At 44.6% G+C, this 24,932-nt stretch overlaps 3 protein-coding genes across 4 annotated transcripts in view; 1 reads left to right on the top strand and 2 right to left on the bottom strand.

Moving 5' to 3' along the window:
- The window catches only part of WWC2 (WW and C2 domain containing 2), a 202,904-nt gene extending 185,677 nt beyond the window's left edge, over positions 1 to 17,227 (top strand). Inside the window, exons 21-22 of one of the 2 annotated variants that reach the window (XM_032413687.1) lie at positions 12,611 to 12,738; positions 14,295 to 17,227. In XM_032413687.1, the coding sequence (XP_032269578.1) occupies positions 12,611 to 12,738; positions 14,295 to 14,361 (195 nt within the window). In that variant the 3' untranslated portion in view covers positions 14,362 to 17,227. The remainder of the gene's footprint in view (positions 1 to 12,610; positions 12,739 to 14,294) is intronic. The other variant, XM_032413686.1, reaches the window with a different exon arrangement.
- A 917-nt stretch (positions 17,228 to 18,144) lies between these two features.
- Positions 18,145 to 18,798, bottom strand: CLDN22 (claudin 22). The gene has a single exon (XM_032413242.1). The coding sequence runs from the start codon at positions 18,796 to 18,798 to the stop codon at positions 18,145 to 18,147; it is 654 nt and encodes a 217-aa protein (XP_032269133.1).
- A 1,584-nt stretch (positions 18,799 to 20,382) lies between these two features.
- LOC116637750 (putative claudin-24) lies at positions 20,383 to 21,045 on the bottom strand. The gene has a single exon (XM_032413243.1). The coding sequence runs from the start codon at positions 21,043 to 21,045 to the stop codon at positions 20,383 to 20,385; it is 663 nt and encodes a 220-aa protein (XP_032269134.1).
- Between the last annotated feature and the right edge of the window lie 3,887 nt (positions 21,046 to 24,932).

The raw sequence follows: 24,932 nt of genomic DNA, 5'->3' as shown, positions 1-24,932 counted from the left end.
CCGTAGCGACACTCGTTCAGAGCTAAGGCAGGAGCAGGGCACTTGGCCTTGCAGCTCCCCGGAAATACTTCGGAGATCCTGGGCGTTTGCTGTTTGTAGCACGACTGCAAAGATCCGGGATCTCTGGAGTGTTGCCCAACGCGGGACATAGGCAGGTCTTGTTCCGGTTTTGGAAAGTGTCTTAGGAAGAGTGACACTTGAGAATTCTTTTCTGTAAAATAGTGGTCTGTTTTTATATTAATTTGCAGTTGTTTAGTCATTAAATTGTACCTATTTATGCATGATTCTGGCCCCATAATAAACTACTGATGATTATAATCATCATTCCAGAAGTTGCATTGATGATTATGCTTAGAAATTTAATTATATCTTAATAGAGGTTTTCTGATCTGTATATCTGACAAACCGGCACTTAGTTGGTTTCTTAATCAGTTTGCACAGCAAGATACTGAGGGAGAAGAAGAGCTGAAGGAGGGTCTGCTTGCGATTGTGCGGAGCGTGGGCTAAACACGCCTGTCCCCCTGCGTCACTAAGGGGGTGCAGCCTCGAGCAGAGCAGAGGCGAGGTAGGGGGGGAAGGACATGGCCCCTGGGTGCTGCTTGCTCGCCGTAGGGCGGCCCCCGGGAGCCCTGCACACCGCATCTCACAGGCCTCCTCTGGCAGAAGGAGGAAAGAATCGCTCTGGCAGGGGCACGTGTGGGTGCCAGGCCATCCCGCGGCACATGTGGCTTCAACGGGAGAGTCTCCGGCAGGGGCGGGAGGCTCAGAGAAGGGACACGAGGGGAGACCCTGGGGGTGCCTCCATGAAGTCCCCCAGACTCCACAGGGAGCTGATGACCACAAGGGCAGCAGGAAAGGAGAGGGTCTGGGCTCACATGTCAGGGGTGTCTGATTCAGAGTGAGAATCTCGTTTTCCAGTTCTCATCAAGAAAATTCCAGCATTGATGGAGTAATTGGAATAAACATGAAGATGTGTCTAAATAATTAAGGGGATTAGAGCTGAGGTGGTTGTCTTCATGATTTTATTCAAGTTTCCATACCATTGCTATCAGTTTCCTAGATTTTTAGTGTGAACGGCAGATGGGGACGCTATTAACAGCTCAGTACAAACTCCTTTGTTAGAGTTGATGCGCATATAAACAAAATGCTATATTTGTGTGCACGGTACAGGGCTGAGCTCTCTACCCAGCCTGCTGATATCTGGTGAAAAAGTCTGGTAGACGTTGGAGGTCCCAGCTGAGGGTCTAAGTGTGAAGGAAGAGAGTGACTGTACCAGCAAAGGCCCGGGAGCGCGGCGGGATGGGCGCTACATTCTCTTTACCAGGTCTGCTTTCTCACTGCCGTTCTCCTTCCTTCCTGTCATAGCTCCTTCCTTCCTCGTCTGACAAACTAAAGACAAATCAGCCTTAAAAAATGCCATAAAAATGTGCCTATGTGGGGCTTCTATTTTTCCCGTGCTCAAATAGGATTTTACATATTTAATCTACAAAATAAGAGGATTGGATCAGATGACCCCCGAGATCCCTTGCAGTTGCAAAATCTGTAATCTGTCTGAATCAGATCTAACATGCTTTCTGTATAAGTGAAGATGTGGGGAGATGTGTGGAACTGGAAGGCTGCGGGGCCCAGGAGCCAAACCGTTAGGGCACAGGCCGTGCTTCGAGAATCCTGCAGTCCGAGGTGAGATGGGGTTCCCTGAGGCTTTTCCATCTAAAGGCGTCCGCAGCTGGGTCTTACACAGGCCACGAGAGCAGCGCTCATACGAACTGTAGGAGCTGCGCTAAGCCCGCCGTCCCTGCATCTTTTCTTCCTTCTGCCCAAGGACGGCTGTCGTCTCAAGCCACAGGGAGAATGGAGCGCTCAAAGCCAAGTGCATGCAAACCATCGTAAAACCATCTGATTCCCGAGGACAGCTGGTTTTTTCTCTTTACGCTTACCAACTCTGTATAGAGACGACTTGAGCTGCATACTTGGCTTTCTCACCACTAAAGTTTGGAACAGACTCGTCTGCGAAAATACAGACGATTTCAGTGGTGTACCTTTCATTATGGCCACAAACGTTGGTAACCACTATGGACTTCTCTCTCCTGCTTGCTCTTCATTTCCACATCCACTTCTTTGTACACATGCGCACACAACACGCTGCCCTTTGATTCCCACCATTTCCCTGAAGTAGTGGGGATTTGTGGGATTTTCAGCAGCCCGGTCATAAAATGCCTGACAGTGAGCAAAGAGCCTGCCAATTGCCATAAAAAATACAGCTCCCAGAAAAGCAGTTACTTGAAGGCAGCAGCAGGTCCTGGATTTGCCTCCCTTGTCAGGAAGGCTGTCAGGTCTCAGGGTCGCACTCCATAACCTGCCTCCTTTGTGGCGGAAGGTCTGTTTTGTAGCTCAGAATAAAAACGGAATCAGAGTCCGTGGCTTCGTGTATCACACAACCCCTCAGGAAGCCGAGCAAGAAACGTAGGACCATAAATTCGGACTGGATCGTGTTCCTTACTCTGTTAGGCTTCTCAACGTGGCTGTAAGTAAATCACTGGACCTTTCTGCAGGTCAGGCGTCCATGGCATAAACTAAAGGTTAATCGTACTCTTCTGGAGTCTGGGGCATAAAAAGTGGCTTCCGAGCCTGTGAATCAGGCAGCTTATCATGACTTGTTGGGTGAGGAGAGGGGAGGGGTGCTGAGGAAGGGTTGGTATTTTTCCAAAGGAGCCTCATGTTGCTTACAAAGCAGAAATTTCTTTTTCTTCCTCAGAGTGTTTCCCTGTCAAAACGCCAAAGTTCTGTGATGCTAGCCTTTTTTTAAAGCTTAAAATAATACAGATGTTAACATTTTTTAAAGCTAGAATCTGCTAAGAAAACCATGTGTCAAAGATACTAATACACTTCATTCAACAAAATAATTCTTACTGATTACAATGAAGTATTCAGCATGGAGATTTAACTGCCTGAAAGTTGGCTACTCTTATTAACAGCTGACAAAAATTTCATGATGTGTTTGGTCACCCAGATTTTGAGAGAGAGATCAGATGTGTGGGTACAGATACAAACACATGGACAAATATAGTTTTCAGTGAAGTATGCGCTTATTCAGCGGGGAGAGGAAGATGTTTCATGGTCAGTCTTATTTTGCCCAGAAGAAACAGATTTCAAAGTGATTTTGCAGTGCCCACAAACACGCTGGAAAGGCAGTAGCCATCAGCCTTATTTAGAGGGACCATCTTACCAGTGTTCTTCCGCAGCGGGTAAAACAGACCCCCGCAGTTCCATTCCTGTGGAAGGTGACCGAAGGTGGGACAGGGCCCGGGGAGCCTGTTGTAATTCTCATCTGATAAAATAGATCCCGGAGAAACTGGCCCAGATTTTCTTACCCAAGTATACCCAGCACGTACCTTCTCTCTCTGGCCTTTTCCGACCTGTCCGTTGCTTAAGTCAATAAGCAGACGGCTATGTTAAGATTGATTTATTCATGTTCCGTGTTGCCAAGAATTAGGATAGCAGCAATGCTTTTGTCTACGTACCAGCTTACCAATCTGATAGACCTCATCACGGGAGAAGTCATTTGTTTCTGTTTACGAAGTCAGTGGTTCCTTCTCTGGGACCTAATGAAAAAGTATCTGTTTTCTAAAGGCAAGACTTCACAAAGTAACTAAAAGATCCCATTTGTCCCCTTTGAATTCGAATGACATCAATTTGGAATCTCCGAGTGACGGCTAAACTATCTCACCAATTGCAAAATAATCAAGAGAGAATTATTACTTAGCAAATAAAGGCCGCCTTTCTAAACAGAATCTTTCAAAACAGGCAGAGGAAAGTGGGGCAGTAAAAAATATCTGGAAAAGGATCCTTTGTGGTGAAAAAAATCAGAAGTTAACTGCAGGGGATTATGGTTAGCAAAGTACTAGGAGTGCCCTTTTGCAGGATATTTAGCTTTCCATAAAGTGGTGTGAGTATGCTTGATGCTTCGTAAGTACTTGCTGGATAAGTAAATTTTTAAAAATCTCATCTTTCCGAAAAGGGCCACAGCATTTTTACCTTCAGATTTACAGGGAGTAAGTACACTTGCGCTTTGAGAATATTTTAAAATTTAAAAAGATTTTCTTTAGCTAAAAAATTACCATATGCTTATTGTTCAAAGCCAAATAATACAGAACTGTAGAAAGCAAAAAGCAGTGATGCCTCGTGGAAGTCCCATTCCCCTTGGCATTTGTCCTTCCGGTTCCTTCTTATGCCGTGTATGTGTGTTAGTGTTATTTGGAAGGGTTACACAAAAATAGGGTCATGAAGACAAATTGTCGCAAAACTTGATTTTCTCCGCCCACCTAATTCTATGTTCTTCTATGAAAAATAGCTGTCCATTTTAGTAAATGTTGCTGTAATTCATTATTTTTAAGGCATTCACCTGTGTAGATACATCGTAATTATTTATTTATTCTAATGAGAGTTTCCCATATTTTCAGTTATTGGACAATGTGGAAATGAGCATTCCTGTACATTCTGGGACACCGTTCAGGATTCAGTAGTGTTTCCAAAGCATAAATGCCTAGTAGTAGAGTGGCTGGTCCTGTCAGTTTGGCTGCAAACCAACCACAGGCAAAGGTCTCGTCTGTTAAGTCTTTTAAGGCTAAAACTTTGTTCTTTCCTTTCCTGGCCTTGACAGAGTCTGAAGCAGGGGGCGCATATGGGAAGACAAGATCCTTATAATCCCCCTTTTGCCGGCACCAGTCTTTTCTCCTTCCAAAGTTTATAACAGAAAGACTTGGCTTTTTCAAGTCCAGGAGGATCTCAATGATGGGATTGTCCAGTCAATTTAGATTGTAGGCTGTAGGCGACCACCCTTAGCAAAGCTGTTTTTTCTTCCCTCTCTTTGTGCCAGTGCTGACTTCTGGCCTGAGTTGATCTCTGTCTTGTAAGATTTTGCCCTAAGCTACCAACAAACACCGACATTCTAAATTTTCCCAACCATATCCTTTACAGCCCCAGCTGCCACCACCATGACCAGTGGCCCCCGCTAAGCAGCGCTACGTTTCATATTGTGTTATTGGAGCACAGCCCTTGGGAGGCCATGGGGAGAGAGGCTGACCAGTGCTCGGGGCGGGGCGCCTCCCACATGAACTGAGTCTCCCTGGCCTCTAACTCCCTTCCCCCCAACACCCAGAACCTCCCCCCCACACTTTGGGGGGGCCACATGTGACTCCAGAGGCTTCCTCCTGGGCAGTTGTAGCACAGCCCTCTCACCTCCGGAGGCTCAGGCATTGGGACATACACCCTGCTGTCCCTCGGACTCCCAGTCCCTTAAATGTTCACAGTCTGGTGGTGAGAATGGTGTCACTGATGAGACATGTTTATTTGCCATTCGTGTTTATTCTGTGAGACACCTGCTCATACCCAGTGCCCTTTTTTTTCTGTTACGTCCTATTTTTCTCCTTGAGAGACCTCTTTCTACACCTATCTGTTATTTGAGTTACAAATGGGTTTGTTGACTCTATCATTTGTCTTTTGAACACCTTTCAAGTGAGAGAAGTGCAGGTGTTTGCTCGAATCTGAATCTAAATCCGTCAGTCTTTATTTTCTGGCCTTCTGGAGAGCTTTTGTGGTAGTCAGTCATCACTGGAAAAAACCCAAGGCTGTTCTAAATCTTTTGAGAGTTACTGAAGCACATTAATCTTAAAAATCATCATCTAAAAGCCTGTTTTTCCCACAGACTGACACTCGTTCCTTCAGCCTGTGTCCACTGCACCCCCACTGTGTGCAGGCGTGTGGAGGCGCTGGGGAGTCTGGCACCGAGGAGGGCAGACAAGGCCCCACCCTCAAGCCACTTCCGAAAGGGAGGCAGGGTAAGGGTGCCTTGAAAAGAATCTTTAGTTCCTGTGCTGCCCACAGGTCTCATTGTGAAAATGGCTGGTACTTGGTAAATGTGCCAGAGAGAGCCTGAGACACAGATTTGAGTAAACCAAGTCACGTTGCATCTTGTCAAGGATAAAAGGAACGGTGGTTTCTGTTGGAGAAGAGCAGCAATGTGGTCATTTCCAGCACGAGGGAGCTTCCTAGAGCATGCTTGGCAGGCTCAGTTTCCCCAACACCCTGGGGAGGATTAGGAGGGAAGCTACCCTGTTTCACCACCAAAAATTCTGTTTAGAATTCATTTTCTTAAAGCAGCTTCCCAAACAAATGCCAAAAAGCCAATTCACATAGTTATAAGATCTCACTCTTTCCCCAAACTCAAAGTAACTTAAATTAGATTTCTGTTTCTGTCAGGTGAGGATAACTACTGTTTTTGAGTCTGTATTGACAAGACTGCTTCTAGATGACATTTCCCTTCATTAAGTATGTATGTAATGAGAAGTCTCCAGCCATTTGACTTAATATAATTCATTTTATAACACAACATCACAAGCAGCTTCTGCAAATAGAGGCAGTTTTCAAAAACAAACCACTGGCTTAAAAATCTTTATTGTGCACTTGGACCTCTATAAATTATGTTAAACAGATGCCAAAAAAACCCAAACCAAAACAACAACAACAAAAAAACCCAGATATAGTCCCTGCCCTTCTGAAGTGTATGGACCCATGTAAACAGCTCAGACCCCAAGGTGAACCGTGAGCCAAAACCCTAAATTAACAACCAGACAGCCTCTTTGCTTTACATGCAGGTGGGAGTCAATGCCTTTGTGGAGGTCAGCTTCTACATAATGGATAAGTCACATAATTTCCAAATATGAAGGGGCGAGGAGTAACAAGTAGCACATTTATACCTAAGCCTCATTTCCTATTTCACAGTTCACTTATGTAGCTAAGGAATTGTCCTTTTAGATGATGTGTTCTTAAGCTCTAAGTCAAATTAAACAAAATTGTGATTATTTTCTCCCTGATAGTGGGGTAATACAAATGCAGAATTCTATATGGATACGGATGTAGCTATAGATGCATGCAGATATACTCATATTGTGGATAGTTTTCAAAAAAAAGAAGGACATGCCTGCTTTTATCTCCTGTAAATCTAATGTAACCAAATGTACATTTATCTAGATGCTTAAATTGCTAACTCCCACTTCAGTGAACATTGCAGCATGGAAATAACTTAAATATGTGATTCCAGAAGGTTAATTAAATAATTATGCTCTAGCTATTAAAGGATCTTATCAAACTATTAAAAAGTTATGGATTTCCATTTCCTGGACTGGCCTATAAGGAAATCACTACTTTGCCCTAACAACAAGGAAAGAAAATGAACAAACTGAAAAATCAATAACTCTTCTTAGATCTGTCAGGAAAATGAGGTCATGGGTCAAAACATTGCCCCCAGAATTGGAGAGACAGGCAGCACAGAAAATGACAACTCACCAGAGCAGAGACTCTGAGGGAACCAGTACCAGGGTAAGAGAACCTAGACTATAATTGATGAATCCTGGAGGCTCCATGTAGACAAGCCTAAGAGTTAAAAACTCCAGGGGACTGGCCATGGGAAGCCCCCACACTTTTGTGAATTCCCATCTAGGAGCTCTACTCTTAGTGAATATCAGAAAAGAAAATCTGTGCTTCCACCAGAGAGAGGAAAATGTTGAAATACAACAGAGCATTCTGATAACAAGAGCTGCCCTTAGGAGCAACTGTTTTACAAGAGTCTAACTTAGAAAAGTTTTATGAGAGCCTAACCAACTTGGGGGAAGATAAATACCCACTCCAGCCACCCTGTGTCACCTAAGGGATGCAGGGGGACTGAGAAGCAATTGTGAAGTTCTCAGCTGGGAGCACAGGCTCCTCCAAAGACTGGACTTAATCATAAGACTATAAAAGACTTCCTGTCCCCCACACCTCCGCTTCATTACTAAAGACCTACTTACAGAGTTCCATTCACCCGGTACATTATGTCTGTTTGGCCTTCAACATAAAATCACCAGGCATACTGAAAGAAGAGACAGAAAAAAACATCAGAACCAGACTTAGACATGGCAGGGATGTTGGAATTAGGAGACCAGGAATTTAAAACAACTATGATTAATGCACTAAGGGCTCTGATGGGAAAAGTAGACAACATGCAAGAATAGATGATGAATATAAGCTGAAAGAAAAAGGAAATTCTAAGAAAGAAAAAAAATACTAGACATTGAAAACACTAAAAGAAATGAAGAATACCTTCGATGGGCTTGTTAGCAGACTAGATATGGATGAAGAAAGAATCTCTGAACTTGAGGAAATGTCAGTAGAAACTTTCAAAACTGAAACTCAAAGAGAAAAAAGACTGAGGGGGGTAAAAAAGGAACAGGATATCTGAGAACTGTGGGACAACTACAAAAGGTGTGACTTACACATAATGGGAGCACCAGCACAAGAAAGAGAAAAACAGAAGAAATATTTAAAGCATAATGATTGAGAAGTTGTCCAAATTAGTGTCAGACATGAAACTACAGATCCAGGAAGCCCAGAGAACATGCAGGATAAATGCAGAACAAACAAATCAAAAAACCCTCTACCTAGGCATATCACATTCAAAGCAGAAAATCAAAGATACAGGAAAAATCTTGAAAGAGGCCAGAGTAACTTCTACAGGAGCAAAGATAAGAATTACATCTGACTTCTCCAAAGCCATGCAAGCAAGGAGAGTGGACTGAAATATTTAAGGTGTTGAGAGGAAAAACAAACCACCAACTGAGAATTCTATACCCTACAAAATTATCCTTCAGAACTGAAAGAGAAGTACTTTCTTAGACAAATGAAAGTTGAGAAAAGTTGTTGTCAGTAGACCTGCCTAGCAAGAAATGTTAACAGAAGCTCTTCAGAGAGTAGGAAAATAGTATAGGCCAGAAACTAGGATCTACATAAAGAAAGGAAGAGCATTGAAGAAGGAATTAGTGACAGTAAAGTTAAAACTTTTATTTTTCTTATTCTTAATTAATCTAACATGACAGTTCAGAATAATGATAGCAACAATGTATTTGACATATATATGTGCTTGTGTGTAAGTGAAATGAATGACAGCAATGATACAAGGGACAACAGGGAGATATTAGGAATATTTTATTATTATATGGTACTTGCACTACCCGTAAAGTACTGTGGTATTTTGCATATTACAAAATATTGGACAACCACTTAAAAATGTTTTAAAAAGTATAATTGACATGCTAAGAAAGGAGAGAAAATGGTAATATAGGATGCTCAATTAAAACCACAAAAGGCAGCAAAAGAGTAGAGGGCAAAAACAAAGAACAAGAGCAATGACAAGAAAACAATAATAAATATGGTAGATATCATTCCAGCTATATCAATAATCACTTTATTTTTTCAAGACTTTATTTTTAAGTAATCTCTGCACCCAGCATGAAGCTCCAATTCACAACCCCAAGATTAAGAGTCCCATGCTCTACTGACTGAGCCAGTCAGGTGCCCCTCGATAATCACTTTAAACATTAATGATCTGAATTTGCCAATTCAAAGAGACTGTCAGAGTTGAATAAATGGCAGGACCTGACTATATGTTGTCTACAAGAAACCCATTTTACGTATAAAACACATATAGACTAAAAGTTAAGGGATAGAGAAAGATATACCATGTTAACACTAATCAAAACAAAGTGGGAGTAGCTATATTAATCTGAGACAGAACAGACAGCTGAGCATAAAAGTCCAGTATAAAGAAGGACATTACATAATGATAAAGGAGTCAGTTCTCCAAGAAGAGATAACAACCCTTAATGTGTATGCATCTAACAACACAGCATCAAAATATGTGAGGCAAAAACTGATATATCTGGGGCGCCTGGGTGGCTCAGTTGGTTAAGCGACTGCCTTCGGCTCAGGTCATGGTCCTGGAGTCCCGGGATCGAGTCCCACATCGGGCTCCCTGCTCGGCGGGGAGTCTGCTTCTCCCTCTGACCCTCCTCCCTCTCATGCTCTCTGTCTCTTGTTCTCTCTCTCTCAAATAAATAAATAAAATCTTTAAAAAAATAAAAAAACAAAACAAAAAAAAAAAAAACCTGATATATCTGCAAGGAGAAATAGGTGGATCCACTCTTAGTTGGAGGCTTCAACACCCCTTTGTCAGAAATGAACAGATCCCAAAGGCAGAAAATCAGCAAGGACGTAGTTGAATTCAACCACACTGGTAATTAACTAGATATAACTGACATCCATAGACTACTTCATCCAACAACAGCAGAATTCACATTTTCCTCAAGGTCACATGGAACATTCACCAAGAGAGACCACGTTTTGTGCCGTAAAATACAACTTAAAAATACAAAGGAATACAAATCATTAGTGTCTACTCTCAGATCACAATGGAATAAAACTAGAAATCAATGACAGAAAGATAGCTGGAAAAGCCCAAAGTTCTTGGAGACCTTACCACACATTTTTAAATAACACATGGGTCAGAAAAAGGAATCTCAAGAGAAAACACATTTTGAACTAAATGTGTTTGAACAACTTATCAAACTTTGTGGGATGCAGCAAAAGCAGTGCTTAGAGGGAGATTTATAATAGTGAATGTATATACTGGAAAAGAAGTCAATAACCTAAGCTTCTGCCTTAGGAAACTAGAAAACGAAGAGTAAATTAAATCCAAAGCAATCAGAAGAAAGGAAATAAAAATTAGAGTAGAAATCAATGACATTGAAAACAGGAAATCAATAGCAAGGTTGCGGGATACAAGGTTAACATACAGAGTCAATTGCTTTTCTATATTCACCCCCCCCCAAAATGAAATAGTTATGTATCTAACAAAATATGTATAAGATCTAAATGAGGAAAAATACAAAACCTGATGGATAAAATCAAAGAACTAAATAAATGGAGAGATAGTCCATGTTCATGGATAGGAAGACTTAATATTGTCAAGATGTTGGTTCTTTCTAGGCGCCTGGGTGGCTCAGTTGGTTAAGCATCCAACTCTTGATCTCAGCTCAGGTCTTGATCTCAGGATCGTGAGTTCAAGCTCCCCACTGGGCATAGAACCTACTTAAAAAAAAAAAAAGTTAGTTCTTCCCAAGTTGACCTATAGATTTAATGTAACCCCAATCAAAACTCCAGCAAATTATTTTGTGGACATAGACAAACTGGTTCTGAAGTTTATACGGAGACACAAAAGACAGATGATAGTCAACGCAATATTGAAGGAGACAGAGTTGGAGGACTGACCCTACCCAACAGCAGGACTTACTGTTCAGCAACAGTAATCAAGACAGTGGGGTGTTGATAAAAGAATAGACAAGCAGATGAATGGAACATCATAGACAGCCCAGAAACAGACCCATGTAAATATAGAGAGAGTCAACTGACTTTTGAAAGAGGAGTGAAAGCAATACAATGAAACGAGAGTCTTTTCAACAAATGGAACAACTGGACATCCACATGCAAAAAAAAAAAAAAAATTTAGACACAGACTTTATACACTTAGCAAAAATTAACTAAAAACTGATTGTAGGCCTAAATACAAAACCGTAAAGGACTGTTGATAAGGACTGTTACCCAAAATATACAAAGAACTCTTAAAACTCAACAATAAGACAGTGAACAACCCAATTGAAAAGTAGACCAAAGACCTAAACAGACACCTCACCAAAAAAGATATACAGATGGTAAATAAGCATATGAAAAGGTGCTGCACATCATGTCATTAGGGAACTGCAAATTAAAACAAGAGTGAGCTACCACTACACACCTGTTAGAATGGCCAAACTCTCAAACGCTGACTCTTCACTGACGGCATGAAATGCTGGCTGATACGCTCTTGTTTGTTGTTGGTGGGAATGCAAAATAGTACAGCCACTTTGTACACAGTATGACATTTTTTTTCAATTCTTTTTTCCCCCAGCTTCATTGAGATGTAATTGACATATAATATTGTGTAAGTGTAAGATGCAGGTTAACATTTTCTTACAAAAGTAAATAAACATGCTGTTGGCAAATGATCCAGGAGTCACACTTGTTGGTATTTACCCAAAGGAGTTGAAAAGTTATGGACATCAGTGTTATGGCATCTTTCCTTATAATTGCCAAAACTTAGGAGCAGCCAAGATATCCTTTAGAGAGTGATGGTACTTGTACTTTGGTACGTGTAAATAATGGAATATTATTCAGCTCTAAAAAGAAATGAGCAATCAAGCCACGGAAACACATGGAAGAATCTTAAATGCATATTACTAAGTAAAAGAAGCTAACCTGGTATGTAAATTCTACTTCAGTAAACAGCTTTTAAAATGGCTTAGATAGAAAAAAAGTTTGAAAAAATGAATAAGGTTGAAATGTTAGGAGTTATTTCTTGGTCACAGTGCTGTAAGTAGTTTTTCATTTCTTTTTTGCGGGTTCTTGGGTTTCCCAGACGTAATAAAATGATCACATATTACCTACCTAGTAAGATCTTTTAATACTTGTGACAATCAGTGACTGCGCGCCCCTGCTGGTGAGAGGACGGACACACACACACACACACACACACACGAGACAATCAGCGACTGCGCCCCCTGCTGGTGAGAGCGCGCACACGCACACACCCGCACACACCAGCTGCGTACGCTGCCGCCCCACCCCAGGCTCAGCCTTACAGCACGTCTCCGGAGCTTTCTAATTAGTGTTCTGTGGGGTTTGGGGTTTTTATTTCCTTTGCCAGGCTGAACAGTCAAAAGAAGAGCAGAAGCAAGGTTTGAATGCAGAGAAACTGATGCGGCAGGTCTCCAAGGACGTGTGCCGGCTCCGGGAGCAGAGCCGCAAGGTGCCTCGGCAGGTGCAGTCCTTCAGGTAATCCGCCCCGCCCGCGACACTTTGGGCTTGTCCCCGCGCCGTCTGAGTTATGCTGCAAGTCCACGTTAGCCTACGAGACCCCAAATCCTCTCCTACCGTGTGAGCTTCGTTTGCTCCTTCCTGAGGTTACAGACTCCCCCGGCAGCGGCCCTGACCCGAGTCAAGCCCGGCTCCCAGGAACTCGGGGTGCCCCCCACCCTGAGAAGCGGATGGCACATCTCACTGAGAAAACACAGAAAGGCATAGAGCTTCTGGGCTTTTTGTTGTTCCTTGGGCCCCTCCTAGGCGCCGGCGCCGTGCTGGGTAGGGGATACTCCCCGGGGGCCTGGGGCGTCTGGGGCGCCCTGCCATGCCACCGGCCTGGGTGGGAGAGCGGGGTGCTCCGTCTGCCCCCAGCACTGGACACACACACACACACACACCCTGCCTGCTTGTTCCACGTGGAAACAGGGGCCCCGTGTTCCCTGGTCCTCTGATTTGTCAAGGGAAGTTCAAAATCAGGAGTCAAAAGTGGCCACTGATTCAGGGATGTGACAGCCCCGGCGGGAGCCGAAGAAACCCAGTAGCGGCGCGTGTTCCGTTGGGTTCTCCTGCTGGCCTTCAGTGACGTCCTGAGCTCGCTCCCTTGCCTGTAAGGATGCAAACCACAAAGAGAACTCTTGGGCCAGGGCCCACAGTTCTGGGCCTCTCCCTTTCTTCTCTCTCCTTTCCTTAGTCTAGAGCTTTTCCACCTCCGCACTTGCTTCTCGACCCCACACTTCCTCCACCATCTACATAGACTCTTATTTTCTCAAAGGAAGGCTGGTGCTTTTCTTTTTTCTCTGTTCTTTATCGCTGCCGGCGTGCCCTGCATTACAGAACACACCCTCAGTAAATGTGTGTGGACGGGGTACTATGTATGATGTGAAGATTTTGCACAAAAGTGAATGTATTGCTCCTGTCTTTGGTAACTCTACAATCTTAAAACCTTATTATTATTTTTTAAATACTCTCCTAAGCTCTGAAAACCGTTCTGCCGGGTATTTCTCAGCGTCTCCCTTTCGGGTTGTTTCTCCTTATCCCTGCTTCGGGATTGGGGACAGATCTGCCTTTACCACAGGCACGTTCCTTCCTTCCCCTTCATTGGGACTCATGGCATCACTCAGCAAGTGTCCCTTCCCTGAGCATGGTATCGATTTTAAAGAATTTTCCCGGTACCATGTACTTTTCTACAAGGTCCCTGAGAAGTTCCCTGGGACTTTGGACTTCTTGCATCCTCTCCTGCCTCATTTAGAAGCACTCATAACTGACCGCCTGGGGGTTTAAAAACTGTCTGATGCTGGAAATCCAGGAAGGGGGCAATTCACCAGAGGCCGGAGCTGCCGTGCTCCTTTTATGCTTTATATCCTCCCGTAAAGGGGAAAGACGGTCTTGATTTCATGGAGTTCTGCCTGAGGAAAAGACCTCCTGCGCAGGCTTGCGGATGCTACGCTGTTCCTGGGACTCCTTTTAATGGGCACAGAGTATTTTCAACATTATATTCAAGCCGGTTTATTTCTCACCCCTGCCTCTAGGGAGAAGATTGCCTACTTTACCAGAGCGAAGATAAGCATCCCGTCCCTGCCGGCTGATGATGTGTGATTACACCCCCCAAAGAAATTATTCTGTCACCTGTTCACTTCTTAGGGAGGGTACAAGACTGAACTTTTGTTTTTTGTTTTGTTTTGTTTTGTTTTGTTTTGGGGAGGGGGGTTCTTTTTGTAACGTAACTGTCAACTCTTAAAGAGCTTTTATTTCACATCAGATTTTCAACATGTTAATTTGTAAAGTACCTTGAATGTAATTCTTGTATGTTTAAAAAAAGAAAAAAAAAATCAGATAACCCAAATGGAATAACCTGGTACACAAATGTCGTCCAGTACATACGAATTGCCAGGAGGCTGTGTTTTGTATAAATGGAATCGGGGCAACGCCCGGTGTGTATCCTGTTGAACCAACTGTTGAGAAATAACTCGGTTTAGCAGACAGCGATCTTGGCTTTTCCTTCATTGTCTCACGGGCAGACTGTGAGGATGGCAACGGGCCAACGTGCTATCTTTGTACCAGGGGGCAGCGCTTGGCGTTTAAAGGCAAATGTGAGTCCAGCTCCAAGTCCACCCGGAACAGGTGTTGCGCTCACCCGGTGACCTCTGTTGGAGCACTTGCTTCCTTAAAACAAGTTCCTTTTTGTCCTTTTCTTTTAGTCTAAAGAAAACCAGATGCTGAGTGAGATCTCAGAACACAGAGGAGCAGTGCTCCCGGCTACAGTGAAGACCTTGTGATCTGTCACATTAAGGCGGGGGGGTGGGGGGCGGAGGAGAAAGCCAGGTACCCTAACCACACTCGAGTCAGCTCCTCAGCGAGCACGACCGGGATTTGCGGACGCGTCCCGGGGAGGTTCTGTCCGAGGTCCGAGCGTGGTGCCCAGGACAAGCCCGGGGCAGCCGGCCCTCTGAGGACAGACAGCCCCGTGGAGGGAAACGCATGAGCGCTTCTTTGGGGACACAGGAATCTTGATTGGATCCAAGTGGCCAAAAAATTTTTTTAAAAAAACTTTATTAAACAGATTTCTCACATTCACTAGAAATTATTTTGCAGCTCTCATGTTGAGGGGCTTCCCCTCTGTAATCTGTGGTAAGGAGGCCAAGAGAAGAGTGTGCCTGGGGAGATTATCAATTTGAAGTATGGGCCAAGGCATTTGTCTCAGAAAACAATTCTAGATGAACTAAATGAAGAGAGAGGAACGGACTCAAGTGTCCTCTGCGTCCCCAACCAGGCACGGCTTAAAAGAAAGAGATCCGCCGTGTAGCTTTGCCGGCATAAAGGCTTTTAAAATGAAGAGTATTTATGCAATTTAAATCCTACTTATCATTCAGTCAGTTACAGTGGAAGAGGCGATTTTTGGTTAAGCCATCTTCTGTAATGAAATCATTTTTTTTTTAGAAATGCAAAAATCACCTTCAAGGAATAGACCCCTTATAAAAAAAAAAAAAAGGATAAGTTCTATTTCTAGGATAGAATCCCCAGCAAGGATTTTTAGTTTTTTGAAAGTAATTATCCCTATTTTGCAAAGTTCATTTTATCAGCATCGAAATTCAAAATTAAGCAATTTCTGAGCCTGGAACTTTAATTATTTTTTCCTCAGTTGTCCCACCACTTATATCTAAATGTCTCTGAAGCTATAGCCAGATGTGACACGACTTTGAACAAAACCCAGCCTTGTGAATTGACTGCACACAGTCCTTCAAGGCCGCGCGGTTCATTCTATCAGATGACTAAGGAGAACTAGAAAGAATACCATTCATCCTTGTCAAGGTCAAATGTGAAAGACAGAGGTTTATTTAATGTAGAGCTAAATGAAGGTCAGCTGTTTTCAGCTTCTTAGTTTGACCGTGAAAATGTTTATAGAGTTATGTGTAGTTGTGCCGTACGATTTTATTTTCTTCATTTATTTATTTACGGTCTTATTTATGTTCTGTTTAATATATAGTTCGGTTCTGGCCATTTTAAATGTTTGACATAGAAGAGGCTATATTGGAATATCTACACCTTTATAAATCTTCATCAGATTCGCTGTTAACTTTTTGTAATACAAAAAGTTTCAGACAAGTATAAAAGAATAAAATCTGTCTCAGGCTGGTAGTTAACAGTTGTGACCAAGACACTTTGGGTTTTATTTTACAAAATTTGCTCATTTCTAACATGAGAAACGAACTTATTTTAATATAATCCTTTTCCACACTTTAAAAATCAGCAATAGTGTTATGTATTTATAGGCAGCTTTTAACAATTCTGTCATATTTGTACTAACCCAAATGATTCACAGTGACAAAACATTTTAATAACTTGATCACAAAACCGTATGAACAATACGAATTTTAATATTATAAATACTATTTTTTAAAGGTAGAATTTATTCTGCACAGGGTAAAAAGAATGTAATATTTAGTTCTCAAGTTTGAATTATCAGTATGTTATTATAATTTTGTATATCAGAATCTAAGTTACAGGTACAAAAAAAAAATATTGCTAGCCAAATGAACAAAGTTTAGCTGAATCTCTGTAGCATGCAAATCAAATTTAAAATCTTTTTTTTTTTTGCTATTACTTTATATTGTATTAAATATCAAAAGCTCAGGACTGAACTAAATATTTAATCAGGTTAAATTCTGAATATGTTTCTGTTTTAATTGTCTCGTCTGTAAAAGTATGCAAATACATCACATAGATTAACTTTGGTTTCTGCACTTTTCCTGTGTTTGTGGGTGGAAAAAAGTTCAGTGGGTTTGTTGTTTTTTTCTTTTTTTAAACAAAGATGCATATTGCCTCATACTTAATTTCAGTGTTGTTTACTGTTCAGTTTCCCTGATTGGTGCAAACAAGAGTTTACTCGAGCCACGTACCGAGCAAATACCAAATCCATCATCAGAACTTCCCAAGCCAGCCGTTTGCTGGGAATGGTTCTGGGTTGGGTGATATGTATTGCTGATAGAAAAAGACGGCGTATTTTTATCACGCCCCTAAAAGAAGGGGTCTCCAAGGTGAGCCCATCCCGGCCTTGTGCTCTGGTGGTGGGGCAGTGGTCCCAGGAGCTTCCCCCGACCTTGACCTGCAGCACCCGCCGTGGCCGCTCCTCAGAGCCCCGAGGCAGCTGGGGCTGACAGCGGGCATCAGCCATCTACCACAGAGCGTGGGGCACCCAAGCCAGGGCACACTTGGGGGGCCGTATTTTACGTGAATCTCCCCAAACACCAGATCGCCACCCTCTGTTTCTGCCCTGGTGAGGAAAGCATGAAGGAATGTGGCTGGCTTTTGGAAAAGACTGAGGTCTCCGATTACAAAGGAGATGATGTGTCCCACATCTCTCCTCTCAAGCTTTCAAAGAACCAGCAATTTTTTAGTCTAATCTAATGTTGTCCATTCTCAATAAATATGCAACAAGGCTTTAGTTTCAATATAATAGGTGATCTTACCCACTTGAAAGCAGTAAATGATTAGCAGGAACATTCCCAGTTGCCAAAATGATTCATCTCTATGAATAACACCTTCAAAGATACGTAAGCACTAACATAATGTTTTATTTACTAGCTCTGTGCAATCACTGAATCTATTTTAAAATTGAGAAAATTCATCCACAGTAATGAGTATGATTCCTATTAAGTCTTGAGTGGTTTTGGTCTCAGAATAGAAGATAAAAGTGTTTTTACTGTCTTAGAAGGATATTATAATTTAAGAAGCGAATAGCCATGGGTGGGGGAAGATGCATTTTAGAAAATTAAAAGCGCAGTGAATGGGTGGCTGTGTAGCAGGAAATCCTACCAAACGCTGAGAGGAGTGAGCGTCTCTTGAAGAGTGAACACCGCTGACACTTGCTGGCTTAGATTTTCAGATGGGCTTTGTGCATCTCCCGGTGCTGATGGTGATACGTGTTTCTGCTCCTGCATGGTGGCCCAGAGCTGGGGCAGCCCGGCTGGAGCAGGCTGCCCAGTTCAGCAGGCACCCTCCCACGAGGAGGAAAAACCCAGCAAACCAGCCCAGGAAGAGGGCTTCCCCAAACTCCCACCTGGGCACGATCTCTGGCACGGTCTCATCCCAGAACTCCTGGACCGTCTTGTAGGCGACCCAGGACACCGGAGCCAGGGCCGAGATGCCTGCTGACCAGAACAGAATCCCTCCCAGGATCAGCAGCCCCTTCTTGCGGCCCCGCCGCGTCTCTCCGATCCTCAGGCAGTCCAGGCCAGACCCGGAGAGCAGCAGGCCCAGGAGCCCCAGCCCGTTGGACAGGAACATGAGAATCCTGGAGATCCTGAGTTCGGCGGGCAAAGCCAGGAAGGAATCGAAGTCCTTGCACTGCCTCCCCACTTCCTCCTGGATCACACAGGCCTGCCAGAGCCCCATGGTCCAGTTCTCCATTTCGTTTAAGTCCAGATTGAGGTTTTTCCACTGTGGCAGGTAGTTTGTAAGACAGGATAGCACCCATCCCAGCAAAGATAGTGAGATCCCAGCGAATTGTGCCACACTCCGAAATACTAAAGCCATCCCTGAGCCCCACGGAGCCTGAACCAAACCAACTCCTGCCTTTCGGCTGGAGTGCAGAGAAGTGTGACGTCTTATGCTGTCACCTCGGAGCTCGGAGATATTTCTTCATTGTGTGTAAAGGATTCTTGCCAGAGTGGCTATTGTTTGGGTCTGTGTTAACTGGCTTTCAGGAAAGGGCAGGGAAATAAGTCTGCCAACCGGCAACACCAAGGTGTGGCCAAGCGCCATGCTCGTGTCCTCGCGGCTGACCGTGGTCGCAGTTTGTCTCTGAAATCACACCAGGCAGCACTCATCCTCCTGTCATTGTTAATGTACAGATGGCTTTCAGGTTGTTCCCAACCTTTCTAACAACTCAAAGAATTAAGAAGTCTAAATGCAACATGGTCAGTCGGCAGTTTGCGTTCAGCTCCAAGGCTTTCTGTCTATCTTACTAATTGCACCTGTCACATTGCCATGTGTTATCACTCTCGGATTTCAGTACGTACATCGCAGTAATACTGAATGTGGTCCCTTTTTAAAAGCACATTCAAGAAAAATATTTCTTACCCAGATAAATCGATCTTACTTCGGAAATCTCTCTAGACCCTCAGTCGGGTCTGTTTTTTTTCAGACCCTTGACCTACCTGTACGACATAACACATGAAACCATATGGAGCCTAAATCTCAAGTCTGCTTACCTCCCTGCCTTTCTGTCAAATTCATGCACCTGTGCATGCACACTTTTTGTTTTCTTAAATATGCTTTCTATGTTGTGGAAGAGTTAAGCAATAGGACTTTGTAGGTCAGACTGAACATATCTGTCGGTTCACCACCAAAGTAAATAGCCCCACGCTGATCATTTTTAATGAAACAAAGGAAAGTTTGTATTAGGGCAAGTGGGAACTATCAATATCTGGACATCAAGCACAAAACATTTTTGGAATTGTTCATCTTTTTTAGATTTGAAACTTTTGAAGGAAGAGACAAGAGAGGTCGAGACCGGCCAGTATTTTGAGTGTGAGAGTATCATAAAGTACTGAAGACCGTCAGCCTCGTCCAGTTCTGTCACACAGCACGCCTGTTACGTCCTGAACACAAACTGCCTCTGTTCAAAGAAGACCAAAGTCATTGTTGTGGAAATTACACTTTGGGATAGGCTGAACATGTGCTGTGGCTAATGTAGAATGTTTAAAGGATTTCAGATTGGGTTTTCCTTTAGGAAATAGAAACTAATTATTATTTCCAGCTACCAATAAAAACAAAAACAAAAAAAGTTTCTAATATAAAGTTAACACATTAAAGCTTAATACTGATTACAATGGACAACCACCACCACATTTTGATTTAAATAACCAGATCGATGAAATTATTTTTGCCCATACCTATGTGATGCTTACCATGATAATTTTCTTTTAGATATAAGACTTGCCTCTTTCTTACCTCTCCAGATTTGGGGGGGCAGGGGGGTCTAGAATAGAAAAGTAGTTATTTAATGAGAACATGTGAGCAGCACGGATTTAGTCACATAACAAAGACCCCTTTCTAGTGTAGACCCCACATCACAGTTGATGTGGAAAGATGCGTCTCTCTGGTCCCGTCCAAGTCTTACATTCTCAGGTCTGTGGTTCCATTTTCCAGGTACGGCCCCTGAGTTAGCGTTTCTGCCCCTGCATGGTGGCCCGGAGCTGGGGCAGCCCGGCTGGAGCAGGCTGCCCAGTTCAGCAGGCACCCTCCCACGAGGAGGAAAAACCCGGCAAACCAGCCCAGGAAGAGGGCTTCCCCAAACTCCCACCTGGGCACGATCTCTGGCACGGTCTCATCCCAGAACTCCTGGACCGTCTTGTAGGCGACCCAGGACACCGGAGCCAGGGCCGAGATGCCTGCTGACCAGAACAGAATCCCTCCCAGGATCAGCAGCCCCTTCTTGCGGCCCCGCCGCGTCTCTCCGATCCTCAGGCAGTCCAGGCCAGACCCGGAGAGCAGCAGGCCCAGGAGCCCCAGCCCGTTGGACAGGAACATGAGAACCCTGGAGATCCTGAGTTCGGCGGGCAAAGCCAGGAAGGAGTCGAAGTCCTTGCACTGCCTCCCCACTTCCTCCTGGATCACACAGACCTGCCAGAGCCCCATGGTCCAGTTCTCCATTTCGTTTAAGTCCAGATTGAGGTTTTTCCACTGTGGCAAATAAGTTGTGATCATGGACAAAACCCATCCCAGCAAAGATAATAAAAGTCCAACGAATTGCATTGCTACTCTAAAGACGAAAGCCATTCTAACAGATCTTACTACGTGGGCCACTGTCTTCCGAGGCTGACAGGAGTGTGACAATCTTGGTCCTCTGCTGCCTGGAATATAAGCTTTGGCCATTAACTCTTTGGAAACTCTGAAATGCGTTTTTGTTCTTCTCGAATATAATGTTTCATGTAAAGGACGAAGGACCCTGTTAAAACTATGAGTTAGGCTTTCTGATAAGGATTTGATCTGTTACCTTCCAATTTGCTTGGTAAAATTATATCCCCAATGCTTGATGATTATAAGTCTAAGGATGAACAAAGAGGGCTCTATGACCCCTCACCCTAAAATACAACAGAAATCTTTGTGCTTCAATATGGATTAATTAGATTTTAAGTGGTGATAAAAGGCCAGCCCTTTCGGCAACAGGACTTCATTGTAGTAGCTGAGTCTGAGATTTCAGGGATGCAAAACAAGACCTTGTAAAGAAAGGTAGACTGTTTCCCTATAATCTTTATTCTTCTCGGACTTCCTTAACCTACACAAGAGCCCGGGCCCAGTTCTTGAGTGTCACAGGCACTCAGTGGGGACTTGGCAGGAAAGTTTCCTCAGATTCCTTTGAAAGGTGGAGGCTGGTTCACTGGGTTCATTCAAATGAAAAAGACCCAAGACGGATGCCCAGAGGTGCTAAGTGAGGAGGGGAGAATCCCGGGCAGCTCTGGATTTCATTCTAAGATTTTCTCCATCCTCGTTGAGGACCTGGGGTAACGCATGATTTCTTAGTGTCTGCGAGGCATTTTTTTGTTCACAGCTGAGCTGTCTTTGCTGTCAGTTAAGCCACATAGACAAAGCAACGCCAGGCCAGAAGACTCCTGGCAGGTCCAAGACAAAGGTTTGGGTGTGGAGACAAGAGCCACAAGAGGGCTGACCTTTGAGGCGTCATCTTGTTTGTTCTTTTGATTTAGGCCACACCTTGAGAGCATACTTCTGCAGAACGTGACCCCTCAGAGAACACAGGGCCTCTTGGCTAGGATAAGAAGCCACATGCTGCAGAGTCCCAGAGCGGTGCCAGGCCCCACACACCCGACCCCACTCTGCACGGGGCCCTGGGCCTCCCGCACCTGCAGCCGGAAGGCGGCATCTGACGGGCTGGGACAGGACATGCAGGAGCCAGGGCCTAGAAGATTCTAAGCTGCTGAAAGAGAACCACTGCCCATCACCTCCCACGGCTGAGTCTAATCCAGGATCAGAGAAGAGCTTTTATGATGTTGGCCGACAGGAGATGGGAGAAAAACAGAACCCCGATCCTGATGTATCCAAGTAAGCCTCAGAGTCATGAGGTGAATGGTGCTTTCTTCAGCATTTTCCAGCATCCTACGTTAAAAAAAGAAGAGGAGTTCTTAACTTTTACAAATTTTCAGAATCCCTTAAGTATATTGCTATACTCAGTGTGCTAAGATAGATGGTTCCAGTTTGCACAAAGACAGAAGAGTCCAGAAAGGGCTAGTGATTTGTCCAGGGCCTCATCGCCGTGCGCTGGGATAATGGTGAGCTAGAGCTTTCCTTCTGGGAGGCAGCCAGGATGCAGAAAGCTCTCGAGAGCAATCCTTAACATTCACAGATGATTCTTGACATCACGATGAAGCTTTTTTTTTTTAATGGAATAGAATACGCTTCTGTGTGAGGCAGTGATCTCTCCTTCCCAAAGGTGTTTCAGAATAATTCTCGGGGCACCTGGGTGGCTCAGTGGGTTGGGCGTCTGCCTTCGGCTCAGGTCATGATCCAGGGGTCCTGGGATCAAGCCCCACGTTGGGGTCCCTGCTCAGTGGGGAGTCTGCTTCTCCCGCCCCCTCTGGCCTTCCTCCCTGTTCATGCCTGTTGTCTCTCAAATAAATAAAATCTTTTTTTTAATTGTTAAAAATAAACTAAAAAAAGCGTAATGCTCGGGGGCACCTGGCTGCCTCAGTCGGAAGAGCATGCCGCTCTTGATCTCAGTGTTGTGAGTCAAGCCCCACATTGGGTGTAGAGTACAAAAATAAACATTTTTTTTAAAAGGCTAATTCTCACCTGTCAGGGCTACCATGCGGGGAGGTTTCTGCCACAGTGGGGGTCAGGCCTGGATAACCTCTAAGGGCTCCCTCAACTCATTTGTTCTTTCAGCATTTAGAAAAATATTTTCGAGCACCTCCTCCTGGCCAGACTGTTGCGTGCTAAAGACACAATCAAGACCAGGACGGATGCAGGTCCTGCCCCTGCTTCTGCCCTCGTGGCTCACCTAACAGTAGGAAGAGGCCACCAGGAAACAAGATAATTCAGAGAAGTGCAAGGAGCGGGGGTGTGAGTGTTCGGGGCAAAGGAGAGCCCAGTGTGGCATCCCTGGGACTGGAAAGTGCGAGGCCCCACCCCCAGGAGCTCCCACCTCCATGGGCCAGTGCCAGTCGCGGTGGGGGGGGGGGAACACTAGCTTCTCAGTCCGTTTTGCTCCCAGGCTGGGGGTGGGGGCCGGGGTGAAATCCAGAAAACAAATATTACCACCACACTGTTCAGTGTGCGGAGGACTACATGATCTCTGTCTCCAGAACATTCATCTAAAAGCAAAAACCTCAGTTTACCGAAAGCCACACATCTGGGGAAAGCTCTCAGGAACAGAGGCTCCATCTCACCTCCATCTCTCGATGGAGGAGTAGCAAGGTTCTGGAAGAACTTTGGGACGGGAGGAACTTTTGCGGCCATTTTTGGAAAACAAATCTGTCACAAAAAAGTCAATCAGATTGACCCGTTCATGCTGCTCTGGGGCAAATCTAGATTGCAGGAGATGCATGGCAAGCATTGCATGGAGAAGCTGACCTTTCTTTCTGTCCTCGGGTTTATGTTTTTATGCTCTCGATGAAGGCTGTGGACGTAACCAAACCGTCTGTGCTGTGCAAACTTGATGGGTTGTACCCAAGCTGCCGCCCCTGCCCCCTCTGTTGCTGGCCCTGCCCTTCCTACTGGCCCGGGGCTGCCGACGGACAAAGCAGTCCCCTCAAGGCTTCACCAGTTCAGCCTCACGTGTTCCGATCCCTTCTCTGTGCCAGGTACCGTGTGAGAGCCAGGCGTGCAAAGGTCTATTCTCAAGCGAGGGCAGCCCAAAGAGCAAGACTAACAGAGACGGAGCTAAGTAAGGCAAGGATGGCTGCTTCAGGGGAGGGAGGCGGGAACAGGTGTCTTGGGGTTGCTCCTGAAAGATGGTAGGTGGGGCACGGCAGGAGAGTGAGGGAGCCCCTAGAAGGTGAGGCTGGGACCTGGAGCACAGTTATGCAAGCTGAATCATTCGGATTTATAGATCATGAAGAGCCTTGGAAGGATTCCAAGCAAGGGTATGATGTGATCATTTTTACATTTTAGAGACCCAGCTGGGGCTCGAGTGGTGAGCTTCTCTGTATCATCTAAGACACAGAAGCCGCAAAGACAAGCCCACCTGAGGCCAAACCACAGCAGCAGGTGACCCGTGGCAGGGGGCAAGCCTGCTGCAGGGGAAGGTGTGCAAGAAGAGAGATTGAAGAGGGGTTGGGGGGGAGGTGGGCAGGGCACAAGGTGTCTTTTGAGAACATTAGAGTCTAAAGTCCACGGAGAGACACAAATCCTGAGATCTCAAAATTACCCTAAAAAAAAAAAAAAACCCTTAGGCTCTGGGAAGACTGCCCATCTCCCAGAAGGCCCAGCGTGCCGACTCCCACCCCCCGAGCAGTGGGGGGAGCACAAGAGGAAGTAGTTGGCTTCGTTTGGCATCTTGGAGGAAAAATATCCTAAGACCCTAAGAACCAGCATTTGTGAGACAGGAGGGCACCAACAGACTACAAACTCCCTGGGCCCCCCACCCCCAGCAAGCACTCCGGCATGTGATAAAGGGGAGAACCAGCCCTTCTTCTAACAGGCGCTTAGCT

Source organism: Phoca vitulina, unplaced genomic scaffold (assembly GCF_004348235.1).
Source record: "Phoca vitulina isolate PV1807 unplaced genomic scaffold, GSC_HSeal_1.0 scaffold15, whole genome shotgun sequence".
Classification (NCBI taxonomy): Eukaryota; Metazoa; Chordata; class Mammalia; order Carnivora; family Phocidae; genus Phoca; species Phoca vitulina.
The sequence above is the reverse complement of the archived record's forward strand: the minus strand, read 5'-3'. Positions and strand labels throughout refer to the sequence as shown.